At 39.8% G+C, this 18,042-nt stretch overlaps 1 protein-coding gene across 1 annotated transcript in view; it reads right to left on the bottom strand.

Moving 5' to 3' along the window:
• Nucleotides 1-17,370, bottom strand: part of TENM1 (teneurin transmembrane protein 1) — a 30,141-nt gene extending 12,771 nt beyond the window's left edge. Inside the window, exons 1-4 of the mRNA XM_008564278.1 lie at nucleotides 17,284-17,370; nucleotides 13,584-13,809; nucleotides 12,269-12,504; nucleotides 1,791-2,087 (exon numbers count right to left, since the gene is read on the bottom strand). Of these exons, the coding sequence (XP_008562500.1) occupies nucleotides 1,791-2,087; nucleotides 12,269-12,504; nucleotides 13,584-13,809; nucleotides 17,284-17,370 (846 nt within the window). The remainder of the gene's footprint in view (nucleotides 1-1,790; nucleotides 2,088-12,268; nucleotides 12,505-13,583; nucleotides 13,810-17,283) is intronic.
• Between the last annotated feature and the right edge of the window lie 672 nt (nucleotides 17,371-18,042).

Raw genomic sequence — 18,042 nt, 5'->3', positions numbered from 1 at the left:
TAATTAAAAAAAAAGAACTCGTGACGTTTGCTTCATGTGATTCTTTGCTCAAGTAAATTTGATGAAATAATCAGCTAATTCAGAAAAGAGAAGCAATAAAATCTCCTCACTGGTGTCAGAGAAGAGGCTAAATAATTGCATGCAGGACCAAAATTTAAGTTTTCAGTTGGCTCTTCTGTTATTTTATAGACAGCCTAAAGAGAAAGTCTTATAAGACTTGGATGTGACTGTCTATAGGCAACTAGCTCAGCTGACCAGTCTCTGGTGCTAATGAGGTTGGGGTTATGAGTTCGAACCCAAGTATGCTCCTAAGGAGTCTTGGCTACTTCACCAGTCACATGGAGGACCTGTGGAAGGATCAGTGTAAACCCATCCTCATTCCTGGAAAACTAACTCAGCTAATATTCTGTTAATGATCAGTGGCACCTTTTTTTCATATGAAGGTCATCAATATATGCTTTAGAAACACTTTGCATATGTATACATACCACTAAATATTTGGATTCAGTTAGTGTTGTGACAAGTTTGGTACTTTGTAGACAATAGTCATAGGATTTTGCCAATCATTTTTGTTATCAAAATTCAAAAATAGGAAAGACTTTCTCTATAAGATTCAGATTTTCCCAGTGTAGAGGATAGATGATAAATTTGCTAGATTTCTTCAGCAGAAAAGGACACGGGTGGATACAGCAAAGGACTCTTGCTTTTTACTCTGGCTCCCAAGTGAACTCTGCTTTATCTTCTAAGTGTTGCTAACTTGGTAAACTTTCCAGCGACTGATTCTGGGAAGTAGTAAAATAGTTTTATAATGACATACAACCACAGAAACACTATTTTTTTTTTAAACTTTGGGCGGTGTATCTGAAAAGCTTGGCATTATCTGGTGCAAATAGTAAAATTTTGCCACATGAGCTATAAACTTCTATGACTTTTCTCAGAACTTCTAGGGGTTACCTTGTGCTGATTACCTTTGAATTCTCAAAGGAAAGCATTTTTTAATTTCCCCGGAAATTAATTCAGGACTGATGAATTCAGTTGAAAGGATATATTTGGGCAAAAAGAGACAATACCTTAGGAGATCAGACATTGAGATGGCAGATAGAGATCAATTACTCTTTTTGTCCTGTGGTACTGATCTGTCCAGAAATCCTTCTTATGTGTAGGGGCTGATGTTAGACAAATGGTTCCTGCTGTGGGATTAAAATCCTTTTCTAACCTTACCAGACAAAGGCCAGAAGCTCTTATTATGGGTGTTTCTGGTGATTCACTGCACACAAAAGACTATTACCAATGATGCCCCACTGTCACCATTCTCTTGGGCTGATTACTTTTGAAAATTAGTCCTAAATGTATACAACTGAAATATCACTGACAATCCTAACAAAATTAGAATTCCTTATCCTCTGGGTAAGAGGCTTTTCACCAGAGCTGAGATACATTAACACACAATTTGATAATGATTTTCTAGCTATTTTCCCTCAGTATAAGCTCTCATAATAGTAAAGATACCTTTTCAAGAGCATGAACAAATATGTTCAAATGAGGAGAAAGCTAAGCCATTATCCTGACTTCAGTTTGAAAGAGTGCTTGGCAGAGTGTGGGATTGGGGAAAATTTTTCAGCTGAAAAACAGCTTATCCTTATAGGTTCACCAATTTTTTTTTTCTTCTACGGAACAGAACAGCTAGAACACAGACTTTTCTTCTGCAGGTCCTCACCAAGGTGGGTGATACTTTCCAATATTCTCATTCAGAAATTCAAAACTATAGTTTTTTTCCCCTTTGTACTTACCTTCTCTAAGTATGTATAGCTCCAAATTTTCCCATCAGCCCAAGTTCTTGAAATTATTTTTCCACTCTGGTCATACTCCATTTTTTCATTCCATGTCCCTCTTTGAATAAATGTCACCAATCCCGAAGGTGAATATGTGATGTTCACTTCATTATATCTGCTTACGGGAGACCAAAGAACAGGTCGCCCAGTCTGGTCATAAAGAATTCGAAGGGTGAATTTTCGATGGTCGTCATAGATCTTTCCTGTGCGGGTTATATGATCAAAGTCTATGGAGAGCAGGTTTCTATTATGGGCCTATAAAAAAGAGATAAAAAATACATTTGGTGCACTGCTTTGGTTCTCTTCAGCTAGTGTATTCACAATCACGAAGCCTTTCCTGATTCTCCGATGATGGGTTCTCTCTCGCCTCTGAATTCTCACGGCTTCACGTTCCTCAGATGCTACTTATCTTTATTCCTCCACTAGGGTGTTTGCTCCTATAGGGTTGGGGCTATGTTTTAATTCCTGGGAAGGTACCTGGCATATTCTAGACCCTCAACATCTGGTTGTTGACTGTTTTTTTCCCAGCTCAAGCCTCAAGTGCCCTGCCACTATTTTATATGAATCAGATGCCTACTAAGGAGTGGGACTTCCTTCTTCCTTTTCACCAGTGAAGTGGCTAGAACACAGAATGGTGAATTATTTATGCGACTAGAAATCTAAAAAACGTTCTACAGTGAGCCCCCTCTAATTTATACAGAGATTCCTTTCTTTGGCTTCCTTGCTCAGCTGGGCTTGGAGGTATATGACTTCACACCTATTACAGGGGAACTCAGTGATGCCCCCTAGTGATGGAACCCCACTCAACAATATTTTTGGGAGGCCAGCAGGTAAATGTGGTAGGTATTGGTAAATCTCCCAGTTGCAAGGATGGAATTAAATTTGGATTCCAAGTTTAGAACAGTACTTTGGCTTGGTTCTGGTTCTTGGCTTCTTCTACAGCATGCTAGCATTCTGCATGGGCACCTCAAAACTTTGTAGTTGTCCCAGAGTGAGTCTGATTCAAAGGACCTTGAATTCCATGAAAGACAGCACTCAATGGTGCCTGACTCTGATGAAATTCAGCTGGGTCCATAAGAGATAACCAAATAACTAAATGACTTAGTAAAAAAGTTTAAAAATGAGCAAAAAGACTTTTATTGGGTTTTCAAAGCAATTGGACGACGGACCTGATTTTTCCCACTTTTCAGCTAGTAGTGTCAGTGTTTGGTAGACCCACCAGTAACTTCTGCTATGGCTAGCTGATTATAGCACAACCACCTAGAAAGTGCAATATTCAAATGGTTTTTTTGTATTCCAGAAAAAAAGTTGCTGTTCTTGAGTTTAGTCATTAATTGGGTTCAATCCCTGCTGGCCAGTGTGCTAAAGACTCTGTGGAAGAGCGGAGTTTTGAAGGAGTAGGTAGAAGGCTCAGGGAAGGGCTTTTAAAATTAATTTTTAAAAAATTTATTTTCGTTTAGTTCAGCTTAGTTAAGTTTTAGTTTTAGTGGATTTTCTGTTTTATTATAACTTTTTATTCTGAAATAATCTGATTCACAAGAAGTCGCAAAAATGGTAGAGTCACCATGTACCCTTCACCCCAGCTTTCAGGGGACAGAGTTTTAATTTGGGTGGAGAGAGTCCAGGCATATCTGGTAGGAACAAAGGCAAGTATGAAAAAGGAGAGACTTTGAGAAGTATAAATAGCAGTGAACCAGTCAAGAGACATTTAACTTGTTGCACGTTTGGACACCAGTCATTTCTTCTATCTGGGCCTTAATTGTCTTATCTATGAAATGAGAGTGATGTTACCACTCTACATAACAAAATTATGCTAAAAATTAAATGATATTGCATATACAGGTACTTGGTAAACAAACAAAGAAGTTGTAAAACAATATTGGTAATTGTTATTTTTCCAATATAATGATTACTTTTCTCATCTGATTTAGGCCTTTGAATAGGCCCATGTCAGACTCTGAGGTGACTGTAGCTTAGTGTACTAGATTTATATCTGTAAGAACTGTCAACGTGATTCCAAACAGAATGTTAAATATCTGGTTAATGAGATAGGGGGAAAAACTAATATTAGGGTTTGGCTACATTAATCAGAGTTGGACTAAACCAATTCACTAGCTATTCAACTAAATTTTATGTTAATTTTTAACTTTTGTGGTCAAGAATCCTTTTAAATACCTATGCACTGTGTCCCCAGAAAAATGCACATGAATAAATGCATACGTGAACAATTTTGATGTAATCTCAGGGGGGCTCTGAACCCTTCTGAAACCACACTTGAAACCTCTAGGGGTCTCAGGAGTCCAAGTTCAAAATCTTGGTTCAGAAAGAGTTTTATCTTAGTGGCCTAGATAAGTGCAAAGCCAATATTCTCATATCAGACTCTGGTCTTCTCTTGCTCAGTAATCTTGTGCACTTGGCCTTTTAAAGTAACCTCCCCTATCTCTAACCATGTCCCCATTATAGAAGATAACTTTTTCATTGCACAAGAATTGGAAAATAGAGAAATGTACAAAGAAAAGAATTATCTGTAATCCCATCCTCCACTGAGAATCACTGTTAATATTTTGCTACATTTCATTCCATTTACCTTAATTTTTTGCATAATCTCTGTCCATACATTTAAAACATATAACTAAGATTGTATTTAAAGTTTTGTGTCCTAATTTTTCAGTTAATGTTTTATCTTCAGAACGGTGTTTGGATGTATTGTCCCCTCCAGAACTCATGTGGAAATTTGATCCCCAACGTGGCAGTGTTGGAAACTGATTGTGTCATGAGGGTGGATCCCTCATGAATGGATTAATGCTCTCCCTGGGGGAGGGAGGATTAATGAGTGAGTTCTTCCTCTATTAGTTCCCATGAGAGCTGGTTGTTTAAAAGATCCTACACCTTCTCTCTCTCTCTCTCTCTCTCTCTCTCTCTCTCTCGCTTCCTCTTGCCATGTGATCTGCTTGTACCTGCTGGCTGCCTGCCACTTTCCACCATGAGTAGAAGCAGCCTGAGGCCTGTGCCAGATGCAGCTGTTCCATAATTGTAAGCCAAATAAACCTTTTTCCTTTATAAATTACCCAGTCTCAGGTATTTCTGTTATAGCAGTACAAAATGGACTAAAACATCATGTTATTAAATTTTCTTAAAATATGGCTTTTATTGGTTTCATTCTATCTTACTACATGATAAACATTTATCTATTCTCCCATTATTGGAAATTAGAGTTTTTGTTTTCCATTTTTCTTTCATATATCATATTTTTTTGAACATTTTTGCTAATGAATATTTCCTTAATACAGAACCCTATGAGTGAAACTACTGAGGTCAAATGAGAAGAGCTCATTGAAAGACTCCTGATACAACTTAATAGTGAATGAATGTTTTATAAATTCACATTCCCATTAATTAGGAGAGGGAGAGCCCATCTTACTAGCATTGACTTAATACAATTAGTAAACTTTTCCCAATATGAAAGTGGGAAAATGGTATATTATTGTGGCTTAAATTTGAATTTATTTGATTACTAGTGAAGTCGAGCCTTTTTAAACATCTATTGGCCACATGTATGTCTTCTGTGAATTGTCTGCTCATAACATTTGCCAATTTTTTATTGGGGTGTGGCACTTTGCTTTTTAAACCTCTTTTGGTTCTAGTTTCTTCGTCAGTCAGCTAGGGCTAATGATAGTCCCTTAATTTTGGACTTCTGCCAAAAAGGACTTATCAAATGTTCTATGCCATGAATTCTATCCAGAAGACTAGTGATTAGATACTCAAATTATTTGGGGGGAAGTGCTGTTAGTCTCAGGGATAGGTTTAGCTCAGGGAATAGAGCCACAGATTGGGAATCCTGACTCTTTAAACCATCTGTAGCCAATACATGCAGTGTTGTACTGCATAAATATACAGTAACCTGCTGTTATCAACTAAAAGGTGATAGAGAAGCACATATTTCCTGTCTTTTGATAGGCAGCATTTAGAAGCCTGTAGGAAACCAGGTGTTCTTTTTTCAACTACCCTTCCTGTGGTTTTATAGCCACATATCTCCAACTGTAATACTGTTCATTTACAATAGCTGTAAAATATACATGTACTCCCAGAGACAGTTGTAACTGTTACAATTTATGTTATAATGATAGTTAAAGAGCCAAAATAACAAGTGATTTCCATTTCAACTAAATTTGTGGTTTTATTTGTTTGATAGATTAAGTTTACTGCTCAAGAACACATTTCTTAATAAAGTCATTACAGCTACACAAGCAGGGATCACTGTTTAAAATCCACTACAAAGCAAGCTGAGGAAAACTCTGCCTAATGTTCTCTGCCCATCAAAGCTTCTGTTTCTGGATAATGCATCCTGATATTTCGATGCTGCTGAAACACTTGTTTCAAAGGCAGGTTTGGAAGCTAATGTAAAATTCGGCTGCTAAGAGCTGAAAGGGATGAAGAAATCAAAGATGCCACAGGTTCCTTCTTGAGTGTCCAGTGGAAACCATGTGTGAGAAGCCTAGGAAAGAGAACACTTTTCCAGGTGAGCTCTCCCAACCTCCTTCTTGTGTGCCTATGTGCCACCAGCCTCTATGGCAGGAATCAGAATGAAGCTGAATGCCACTGACTGCTGGTGTCATGGGCAAGGTTGGGAAAGCTCTACATTTATACAGGTGTTGGCTTTCCTGAAAGATGATAGCACTGACCTAAGTGTGGGCCATTGATCCTTATTTTCACTCTTTCTGCAAACAGTCTACACTAATCCTTCCCCTGGCAAAGACAGGGGCAAAGAAAAAGAAAGGACTGAAATTTGAGAATAACCCCAAGATAACAAGCGTCTCTTTGGACAGTTGCTCTTGAACAAGAGACCTTTGAGACTGATGAGCTGCATGTTGTGGTGAGAAAGCTGAACTTAGGAATTTTTTTTTTAAATAGGGGAGGATGTATATATGCTGTAATTTACCCTTTAGTTTCCCGTAAGTTTTTTTCAGCTGTACTAAGGAAAAGTAAGAAGGGCTTGATTTTTGCTCAGGAGAGGAAAGAGGGAAGAGTGTGCTCTGGAGAGCCATGGATAATGTTGCCTCCCCTTGGAGCCCTTTTCTGCTCTTTCCTAGGAGTTTGTGTTCTAATTGCTCAAGAGAAACTCCTCTCACGCTTCCAATTTGAGACTCATTCAATTAGTAAGATAATAATACAGTAGGTTGATCTAAAGGCAATTGCTGATGTTTGACTGTTTTTGGCCTACACAAAGGGCAATTTGCTATGGTTCAACTGACTAGACACACACACAAATCGTGCTGAACTCTGAGCTATGATCATGGCAGTTGATTTTCTTTCCTCTACAAGGAAGAGAAGACTGAATTTTCAAGGACACTGTCTAGCATTTCAGCTAATAATACAACTGAGTTACCCATTTAATTTTTGCTGAAGAAGTCAGAAGGTGAATAAGTGAGATGGGCCAAATAGCCACGTCAGAGTTTGGAAGATGTACTGCATTTAATTTTCATGAAGTTATGAGAATGGATAGAAAAGTCACAGCTGATTTTAAAGTAGCACATGCTACTCTACTCTCACTAGTTTTAAGGTGCTCAGTACTTGATTTTTTAAAATCAACCACTGCATTAATTCCACAGATTTTATTATTTATTGATATCTCTAGAGTGACAATCAAATCTTACTTAGGCCCGCTTTTATTTCACAGAGTTGCCTATAAATGAACAGGGCATATATTCAGTGTTAGTATCATCCTATAATATTTCATTTGAAATTTCCTTTTTTCTTTTTTACTGCTAAGACATTCCCTTTATCTTACTGGACTACAAAATCTTAGTGCCAAAAGGGATCTTAGGAAATGTGCTATTGAGCCAGACTGCCTGGGTTCAATCCTGTCGTCACCATTTATTAGCTGTGTGACCTCTCTGTGCCTCAGTTACTTTATCTGTAAAATGGAATAATAATAACAAACCTACCTGATAAGGTGTTATGAGTAGTAAATGAGTTAATATATGGCAGTACACATAGTAAGACCTCAAGAAATGTTAGTTGCTGTTATTCTGGTTAATGGTAATAATACTGCTAATAAAGGAGACTGCACAGTCCATACGTCTCATTTCATAGATGAGAAAAGTGCAAAATTATGGGCATACCAGTTCTTTCTCAAAATCTTAACTCATTCTTCTCATCTGACTTCAGTCATATCATTTAACTTGTTAATTTGCTCTTGTTTAAGTATGTTCTTGTTGATTAATTCATCTGTGTAACCATACAACTGATAGTTTTAATTTTTTAATGCCAAATCATTAATGCTCATACCTGTATATAGGTGAAATTGTGTGTGAAATACTTTTTTTCTAGTTATTTTAGTGGGGATGACGCAAGATTAAGAAAAATATTCTTTTCTATGATTCGAAGCACTACAGATATATTTTTAAAATAGATCAATCTGTCTCCAAGAAGGCTCCCTATTTAAATTTTCACAAAACGAATGCCTCCACCAAACCTGGAAAGAAGGAAGTTAAAATATTGTGCAGCTAATGAACATCCCGTAGCTGAGGGCTCTGTCAGCAAAGGCGATTTCTGAGAATGGAGGGAGATGCTGGAACCCTCTTGGCTACCTCCTAAATGCTCCATCACTTGTCAACCTGGGACCCTATGTTTCAACTGGGCTTCTTTTCCTGTTCAGAGCTCAGCTCACATATAAACATTCACATGCTGCATTTAAAAACCAATCTACCCTATTGCCAGTTATCTTTGCATGAAGGAAAAAAAAATCAGTTGTGAGGGTTTTAGATTAGTCTTTGCTTCATTTTGCTTGAAAACACATAATCATCCTACTTGGTTTTATGACTTTGGTTTGAAGTGCTAAACTCCTTTCTTTCTTTCTTTTTTTTTTTTTTTTTTTTAAGTAAAGGAGGCTGCTGCAGTTCCGGGGTTTTGCTGTAACCTTACAACTCAGTCTGCAAAATGTTATAAAGAGCTCTGGGATTCAATGCTGGGATAAGTCTCATATGACAGATTATTATCCACAGACACAGAAAGGTGAAATCTGGATGTAGTTCCTAAACCAGTTTGCTTTTGGTGAATGTCCAATTCTTTTACAGTTGGCTCTATTGTTATCTGCACTCTAATTTCTCTATTGTCCAGGGAAATGTATTTATGGGGACAGATTGATGCAGCAGATGAGAAGATACATGGACTGGATGCAAAAGTACTTTGCAAGGAAGATGATTCAAACACAACTCAGGTTGGGAGGAAATGGATTTTTTTAAATAAATGAAATTTCAGGATGTTAATGTGATTTATTTCACTTAATGGAGCTGATGAAGGATGGCCCAGAGGTAACAAATCCCTTGCCTGCTCAGGCTGAGCAGGTTATCATGTTTCCCAACAATTTCACTCCCTCACCTTGAAGAGGACCCTGACTATGTACAAAAAACAATCACTGATCATTGGAGAAAAGCAACGCTTACTGCTTTCTCTACAAGGAGAGGCCTATCCCTTTCTGATTTTTTTCTTTCCAGCTAGAAGGTCTGGGGTAGGTATAATCGGTAGCGTTTTGGAACATCTTACCAAATGGGCTTTTAAATGAACCTGTCATTTTGTGCCTGAACAATTAGTGCTTTATGACCTGCTGTCCGAGCACATTTGCAAATTACAATCACACTTTTGTGTGGGTTTTCGAAGAGGAGCCCCCTTTCCCACAGTACAACAGGGTTTTCTACGTTGTGTGACTATCTGAAATTCTGTCTCAACAGCTCTGGAATGACAGCTTCACCAGGAGAAATAAATGATTCAGTCTAAGGTATCGAGGTACTTGGGGGAATCAGAGAAGCTTATTCTTTACACATATTCTTACTAATGGGTCACTGCATATTTGGCCCAGGAAGAGAGAAAGTTGTCATTCACTTGCCCCTTGAAAGCTACCAGAAGCGAAGAGGCACCACGTCTTGAATAATAAAGTCAGTGGAAAAAGAGAATTTTTTTGTCAAAATTGGATTTTACACCTACCTTTTGGGAGCATATTCATTCCACTAAATTGGATATGCCTGATCTGGGGAAACCAAGGTAGCAGTATAAACCAAAATCCCTAAGAATGGGAGAGCAGGTAAGAATTAACCAGTTAAACAGCCTCCCTCCTCCTTTTGCCTCCTTCATGCTTTCCCTGCCTGGAGGCCAGCCAGTTGTCCTGCACCACCCACACTTGCCAGTACATTAGAGTCGATTATTTGTCTCTTTTTGTCAGCATTGAAATGAGGAGTCAGGCCCTGCCAAGGTGGCTCCACTGAGTGGGGCAATGATTTATAGATTAATTATATTAAGGAACAAGGCAACACAGCATGATGCAGTGGAAAGGGTGCTGCGCTAGGTGAAGACCTGCATTTTAGCCTGGGCTCTGATCCATAATAGCTGTTTGACTTTGGGCAAAGTAGTTAACCTCTCTGGGCCTTAGTCTTCTTATCTGTAAAAATTGCGAATAACAATAATTGATGGTTGTGGTGATCAAATAAAATCCTGGCTATGAAAGCATTTTGTTAACTCTAAGGCACTAAACATATGTAAAGGATTGTTACTGTTATTGGACTTCTAGGGGCACGCACAGTAACACCACTCAGCCAGTAAGGTGCTCCATTCTTCAGCCCCAGGACCTCAGGGAGTACCCCAGAAGTGACACAGAGGAAAAAGTATTAAATTTGTTGCACTTATATTCCAGTCCACAAATCTGCTCGACTATACCACAGGATGGGAAATGGGTCAAATTATTATTATTAACTAAACACTTTACTCCTTAACACTATAGAGCTCCCAAATGTTTTATGACAATTAGCTTTTCAACATTAAGAACGATTTGGAATATGGGATGTAAATTACAGTTTATCGTTTCTCTCCATTATCTGTGCATATGGAGGGGAGAAAATAGGATGGGTTATCCTAAAGAATGGAAAATCTCAAAGTCACATAGTATATGATTTGGTTCATAATGTTTTATTGAGGCTATAAGCTGGGGGAAGCACTAAGAAATCACTTATTCAATATAATTTTTTGTGATGAATCCATAAGGTTGATAAGCCATATGTAGATAATCCTTACTTTTCTCTAGTACTACATTTTTATTTCACAGGTTAAAAAAAAATCAAGACATTTCTTAAGCCAGTTGTAAAACTGTGTATGAACACCAGGTCATCTAACTTCCCTGTCCAGGATTCCACCCAGGAGATCCTATTTTTTGAACTCTGATGGAAAGCCCTACTGCTACCTGCACAGAGAGGTTTGATTATTTGAACTGGTTTCACTTCTCAATTCAGTGGCATACCTGGTACCTATTGTTTTAGAGACTTGTCAATAGAATTGAAACATACAAATTGACTTGTGCACATAGACAACTTTAGTGGTGGTTACAAAAAACACCCACTGAAGTCTGTGGGTATGTAGCACCAATAGAACTGATTGAAAAGTGAGCACTGTTGTAGTTTATTTTCTTCATATCAAGCCATGTGACTGGTTTGACTGCTTCTCCTGTAATTGGGTGGTTGTTTGGCAGTTGCATTTGCATAGCCTTAAGGTTACCGAATTAGTACTGGAGTGAAGAAAATGCAAGCATTCCTGGTACCCCAAGCTTGACACAGGTGCTCCAAGCAGGCCTGGCCTCAATAGTGCCCGGTTGTTTCCTGCAGGGTGGCAGTTGCTCTAGGGCTGATATTGAATGTTACTATATTTGGAAAGTTGGTCACGTCATTCTAACATTGGTAATGTTCAAGAAGGGACAGGTAGACAGAGTGCTGTGGTGTTTGTAGGCTTCGTGTGCTGCAGAAAAGCAATTTTGACAGAGATCTCTGGTTAACTGTGGTGAACTGTGTTTGGTAAGGAGTAAAAACTCCCAAATCTTTAGTTTCCTCCAGGCAGCTCTCTCTGAACACCCCAGCCCAATTTCAGTAACTTGTCCTTTACCCCTCTGGCCCTTAATATATATTCACGGTAATGATATAATTCACTGATTTTTCCTTTTATCTTGCTGTTGTCCAAATGTTGCCTTATGTCTCACATCCTTGTCTGTGTGCCTGCCTGTTTTTTTCCAACAGTGATGTTGGTACTGTTCCAAAGCAGGGACCTGGGTCAACCTGGTGGACCAGATATGTATCTCCAGGGCATGATGCCAGGGGCACGGGAGGGCTTCCTGACTAAACGTATTTCTCTAACCAGACTTTTTTGGTACTTGAAATTGCTACTATTAGAGTGCTTTAGCTGGGTAATGACAAAGAAAGCTCCTATTAGAATGCTCATTTAAGGATACTGAACCATTATCAGCCATTAGCACCCTCTCTTGAATTAATATATCATATGAGCTAGTCAGTCACCTAGAAAAAGCTTTGCTGAAATGGGACTTCAGATTAGGGAAGCTCTGCAGTTAAAAAAAAAAAAAACAACCTTAAAAGTTCTATGTCTTGCATAAGGTCAAGCCTTACCCTCAGCCTCCTTTCAAAAGCTGAAATGTTGCCTTTGTTTTGCTCCTTCCTCTGCCGCCACTCGATGAGGTTTGCATTGTGTTCTCCAGGCAATGAGATGTTGCATTTACCCAGGGTGGGGTTGACTGCCCCCGCCAGGATGTGGGGCTCTGAGCTGAGACTGATCTCCATCCCGCTGGCAAAGGTGACACGTAGGGAACCATCCGGACTCACCCGATAGGTACTCTGAGTATTTTCTGTGGACAGAAGAGCAAAGGAGGAAGAGGGGGAAGAAAGGGAAGAGCAGGAAGCAGGGAAGAGATAAATTTAGCTTGCGGAGGCCAGTTTAGAAAGGGAGGAGCAGATGGGGCGCTTGGACCTAACTGCCTTCGGGGTTAGACCACCACTCTGACAGGTGGATGCGTGCTCTGTCCATGTGGGGCTTGTTATTCTCACAGCTGAGGTATCTTGTTTGTTGGATAAAAGACTCCTGTCTAACACTTCAGGCTGTTTTTGTTTTTGCTTCTTCATTTTTAAAGAATTCCCTCACAAACTCCCTCTGTGACTTGTTGGATCAGTTTGATATGCTGGGAGCTAGAATGAAAAGACTATGAAGTTTCGACTCAGCGGCCTTACCACCTGGGGACACCATCACAGTTGCTGTACCCCACAAAGTGATATTAAGTGATATTGTACCCCACAACTGACATTAGTTGGTACTGTTCCTCTTAGAGTGCCTGGTCTCACAACCTAACAACAGAATGAGTCCATAATCATGGGGTGGAGAGAAAAATTTTCTCTGTGTCCACTTCTTCTCTAGCTTCAGAGGTATTCCTTTCAAATCCTTCCTTCCTTCCTTCTTTTTCTTCCATTCTTTCTTTTTTCCTCTCTTTGAATAGAATGAGCTTTTAATTCTTTCATTTCACTTATATTCTTGCTTGATGTATGTGTGTCTTAATTTGTCCTTTTTGTTCCCCCATGTCAGCATTGATCTAGAATGCTAAGATCAGATGGGGGACAGACTCCATTTCTTTAACATAATCTAGTAATCCCTAAAAGAGCTTTACAAGTAGCTGGGCATTGGGAAACAACTTGATAGAAAAGCATATTTAGCAGGGATTTAACCTCATAACTCCCAGAGATGCAGCCCAATCTGTTGATATGTGAACTTGTGAAAAGTATGAATTTGTCTGGTGTTCAGCCTCCATAGCTGGAAAATAAAGAGAAGAATCCATGTTCTCAGCCAGAGGTGAATTCTAGTTATTAACTGTGTGTACAGGTTTGTGATGTTAAGATAGGTGCTATTACAGTCAGGTGAAGTAGGAAACATTCTTACCTTGTTTTAAAATATATATGGTACTAGTTGCTGTCAAGTTGGTTGACATGAGGACATTTTCGCGGTTGGAAGTATCTAGCTCCACTTTTGTCAGCTTCTCGAGGTCACTGTGGAAGCTGCTGACCTCTCCGGTGGGAAATGTTGCATTGGTCAGATGTCCCTCGGGGTCATACCTGAGGAATGTAACCAATCCCAATTTTGAAGCCTCTCGACAGTGATAACAGGCCTTTGCAAAATAAAAATCACTTGGCAGCTAATACAGTTTAACTTTGAGTGATAACAAGTATTATTAACCTTGTTCAATAAGAAGACAAAGGTCAGAGAGATGATTAATCAAACGAAGGTATTTTTTGCAGGTTCTGAATTCTTGATGACTTCCTTGAGCTGTGCTGTTTTACAGAAAAAATATATCTGGTAATGAATCACCAGGGTGGAAAACTGATTTATGAATCATGTCCTGCTGTGTGCAATGTTGCAGGGAGGCCTCCATTTGCAATTTGGTTAGATCCCTTCAGCTGTGATGGATCACAAAAACCAGCAGAGGGTGGTGTTGTCAAAGGAAAAGGAGGCACAACAGGGCCCTCAAAGCCAATAAACTGACTTTGCATTATGATGGGAAAATTATAATTTGCTGCTGTTTAAGTTGCCAAATTTGAAATGAATGAATCATTCTTCCAACAAAATGAACAGGCACAGAGGATAATGGAAACGCGTTCATTAAAACGTTCTGGAGCCCCCCGATCTTGGTGTCACTTAAATTTTTAAAAAACCTTTTTAGAAGAGTACATAATGTTTTGTAATTTGCCCACATGAGTAAGATACAAAAAGAAATAATTACCTGGGATAATAAGCAATAACCTATATCTAGAAATGTAGCCTAGTGAGTTTACTTTTTTTTTTAAAAAAAATTAGAATTATTGGCAATCTCACTGTCCTCCAAATGGAAACTGCTTCCCTGAAGGCTTTTGATGTGGAGCTGTTCTTTTATTGCCAATAGAACCATGAAAAATAAACACTTCATTAAAAGTAAAGACATGCACTTGGAAACCCATTACTGTTTTCTTTTCAAGTTGCAAATTACAAAATATTTAAACGCTTTCATTTGCTTTTAAAATGTTAAACAATTATATTCTTCTTACCCAAAGTGAGCAGGATACAGCCTGGACACAATGGTGGAGTCTGGCTCTACTAACCTTCCCCCAACAATTATGCAAAATGGCACAGTAATTCATTGTTAACCCTCCAGGTTTTAAAGAACTCAGCCTAGGCAGTCGGTCAAATTTTAAAACTTCTACCAACCTTTGGTAGGCTTGGAAAAGGAGTTGGACTGTATTTTATAGGACAGAACTGAACTTGAGGCTCTACACAATGACCCTCCAGTTCAGTGTACACACACAGACACACATACGAGGTCAAAAGAGTCATGTATGTGAATAAAAATAAACAAATAAGTCATTTGACATCACAGTTAATGCCAAACCCTAGTTGTTTAATTGGATACCCTCTTTGTTTAAATGGATTTGAGTCAAAATGGTTGGCTTGTTGCTACTATGCAGCTAATGACTCATTATCAAAGAAAGGCTGAAGGGTGCTGTCTGTGCTTGGGTTAATGGTGAAATCCTTCCCTCTGCCTGGTCTGTTTGCCCATGGACTTTTCTGGGGCTCTGTGACTGCAAGAAGCAGCCGCTGGTGAGAAAGGAGCATGGAAAGGCTTGAATGCCCAGTACAGCCCGAATCTTATTTGCCTGGTCTCTTCCAGAAGAGGAAAACAATGCCCAGCCTTTATTATCCCAAGGTATCAACCCTCTTTTCCCTGCAGGGAGGAGTTTCCAGACAGCAGACAGAAGGACGACACTGTGGCCCCAACAGCCTGGATTACGCAGGCGGTTCCTCTCTGTTCCATATTCAGCACCAGCAACTCTGCCCAATTGGTTTCCCTTTCCTGATTTCTAAGGGGTTTCCTCAACCCTCAGCAAGATCACTCTTTGTCATTTCTCCAGGAAATCTGACCTAAGATGCTACGGATGCAGGTTCCCAGTGGGTTTTCTAGCTTGGGGGCTGTTTCCTTCTTTCTCAGTCACACAGCCCCTTGTTTCAAAGCAAGATTTCATATAAAGGTGAGAGCAGTGGTTGCATCCACTTATCACAACAAGATAACAAGATAAGATACCAATTGAGCCATCCATGTGTACAAGGGTCAAAATTCCCAACGAACCTTAGCAATGGCTGTGGATAAATTTGGTTTCCTAAACCTCCCAGCAAACACCTTTTAAGCTAAGTCATTGGTGCTCTTTGAGATACGTCTTACGGCTTACTCCTAAGGGCACAGACACATTCCTATATATTCTGCTCCCATCCCTACTCCTCAAATTGATAGAACTACATCTGGAGAAGAAAGCTAAAGAGTCCTGTATATGACTGTAATTACCCAGATAGACCTAGCTGGGAAGGTGCTTCCTGGTCCTTTTCTGAAGGAGGCAATGGTGTTGGAAATAATGTATCATTTCCCACAGGTCTATCCAATGGCTGGGTATCTAGAAAGTTATGTTGCCTCGTTTTCTTTCTGTGACTGAATAGGCATCCTCATTTGAAAGTATACATTTGACTGCAATTCTATCATAAAAAAAGCACCCCCCCAACACACTTATGCACCACAATTCTGCTAGCCACAGTCAAAGCAATAGTGTTCAATGGTGTCTGCAGTGTGGTGTCTGTTATGTGCTCAATCATTTATACAACCCTGGATCAAAACCTACAGGTCCACCTCTCTTCTTTGGAGTCATTCTAAAGGAAGACCCACAGGCAGATGTACACATCAGTGGGTAATTCCCACAACTTCGGAAAGATTGCTCAAAGTGGATAAGAAATAAAGGGAGCTTTGATTTCCTATGGCTTGCTTGAGTCTCTCCTCCTCCACCCGTCACAGGGGAATGCATCTTTCCAGAGTGAATGTCAAACAAACAAGTTTAATCAAAATCTCTTATGCTGTGTGTTTCCCTCTGGTGCCTGCATCCTTTGGTGTAGAGAGTACAAGCCAATATGCTGCAATGATCCCCTCAGGCCACAACATGGAAGCAACCCCCTCCTTCCCCTAGGCAGGCTGTAGCCCTCACTGAACCAGGTGCACAAATTCTGGCTGGTGAAATGTGCCATCAGGCAATGATTGTTGCTTTCGTAGTCATCAGAAGTGGGTTTGGTAAGAGGAGATTTACTATTATTCCTTCCTGTCCTGATTTTACAGAGTTCCACTATGAGGGTCCTATAGGGCACCGACCAGTGAAATATTGAGGGCACTTACCCTTCCGCTCAGCACTGTGATAGTCTGTGTGCATATGCACTTGAGTATGTGTGAGTGCATGTGTGTGCACGTGTGCGTGCACACATTCCTCGGTGGAACAAAGGCAACATTGGTAAAGGAAATTCAGAACTCATTCTTCTCCTTGAGGAACATATGCTTTAGTTGGGGAGATGATATTTACACAATGTCAAAAATATGTTTAGTCTGATATTTTCTCATACAGGACAGCATACCCTTTCCCTTTACGACAATTTAAGCCACAGTAGAAACTACAAGCTCCTCCACATTTGCTTTTAAGAAAATATTGCAGATTGTAGAAGGAAAATTCATTACTTATTTTTTTAAAGGAAATATGAAGGAGTCAGACCCTCTTTACACTTTCATGCCTGAAAACTGACCAACTGAATAAACGTTCTTTAGAAAATACTGGATTCCCCTTTCCTCACCAATAACTTCATTTGGCTTCCTATGATTCAGCTCCAAGTCCATAACGCCCTTTTTATCTTCATTTGTCCTTCATTCAGTAAATATCAGCATCTTGTGCTAGGTACTGTGGATACAGTGCTGAATGAAATTCAAAGTCCAGTAGAGCAGATAAGATATGCACACAAGTGCCTCTAATGCCAGAATACTGCCATGTAAGGAAGGAGCTGTATAAGCTCAGAGGAGGCAGAGGTCATTTCCAGCTGGGCTGAGCAGAAGAGGAGGAAGAAGAGAAGAAGGAGGTAATGTCTAAATCCTAGAAGGCAGGTAGTGATGGGCGAGGGGAGGCAGGCATTCCAAACAGAGGTGACGGCATGAAGAAAAGTGCATGGGCGGATGGGATGTCTCCTGGGGGGACAGCATTGCTGGAGCAGAAGTTTCCTCTAGGAGGGGAGTGGGAGATAAGGCTGGGGAGGCATGCTGGGACCACAGCATGGGGGATCTGGAGTACCAGGTTCTGGAGATAAGCATGAAGTCAGTAGACAATGGAGAGGCATAGAAAGCTTTTCAGGGAGAGAACAGGATGATCCAAGCAGTGCTTTGGTGGCAATGAATCTTGAAAGGGGAGACATGAGAGCAGGGAAAACTGTTAGGAGCCTGCAGCCTCAGTTTGTGGAAGAGAAGGTGGTGGCCTCTTGCCTTTGTTAAATGTGTTGTGATTGTCTATCACTGGGACCT

This window comes from Galeopterus variegatus, unplaced genomic scaffold (genome assembly GCF_000696425.1).
Source record: "Galeopterus variegatus unplaced genomic scaffold, G_variegatus-3.0.2 Scaffold182, whole genome shotgun sequence".
NCBI classification, from domain to species: Eukaryota; Metazoa; Chordata; class Mammalia; order Dermoptera; family Cynocephalidae; genus Galeopterus; species Galeopterus variegatus.
The sequence above is the reverse complement of the archived record's forward strand: the minus strand, read 5'-3'. Positions and strand labels throughout refer to the sequence as shown.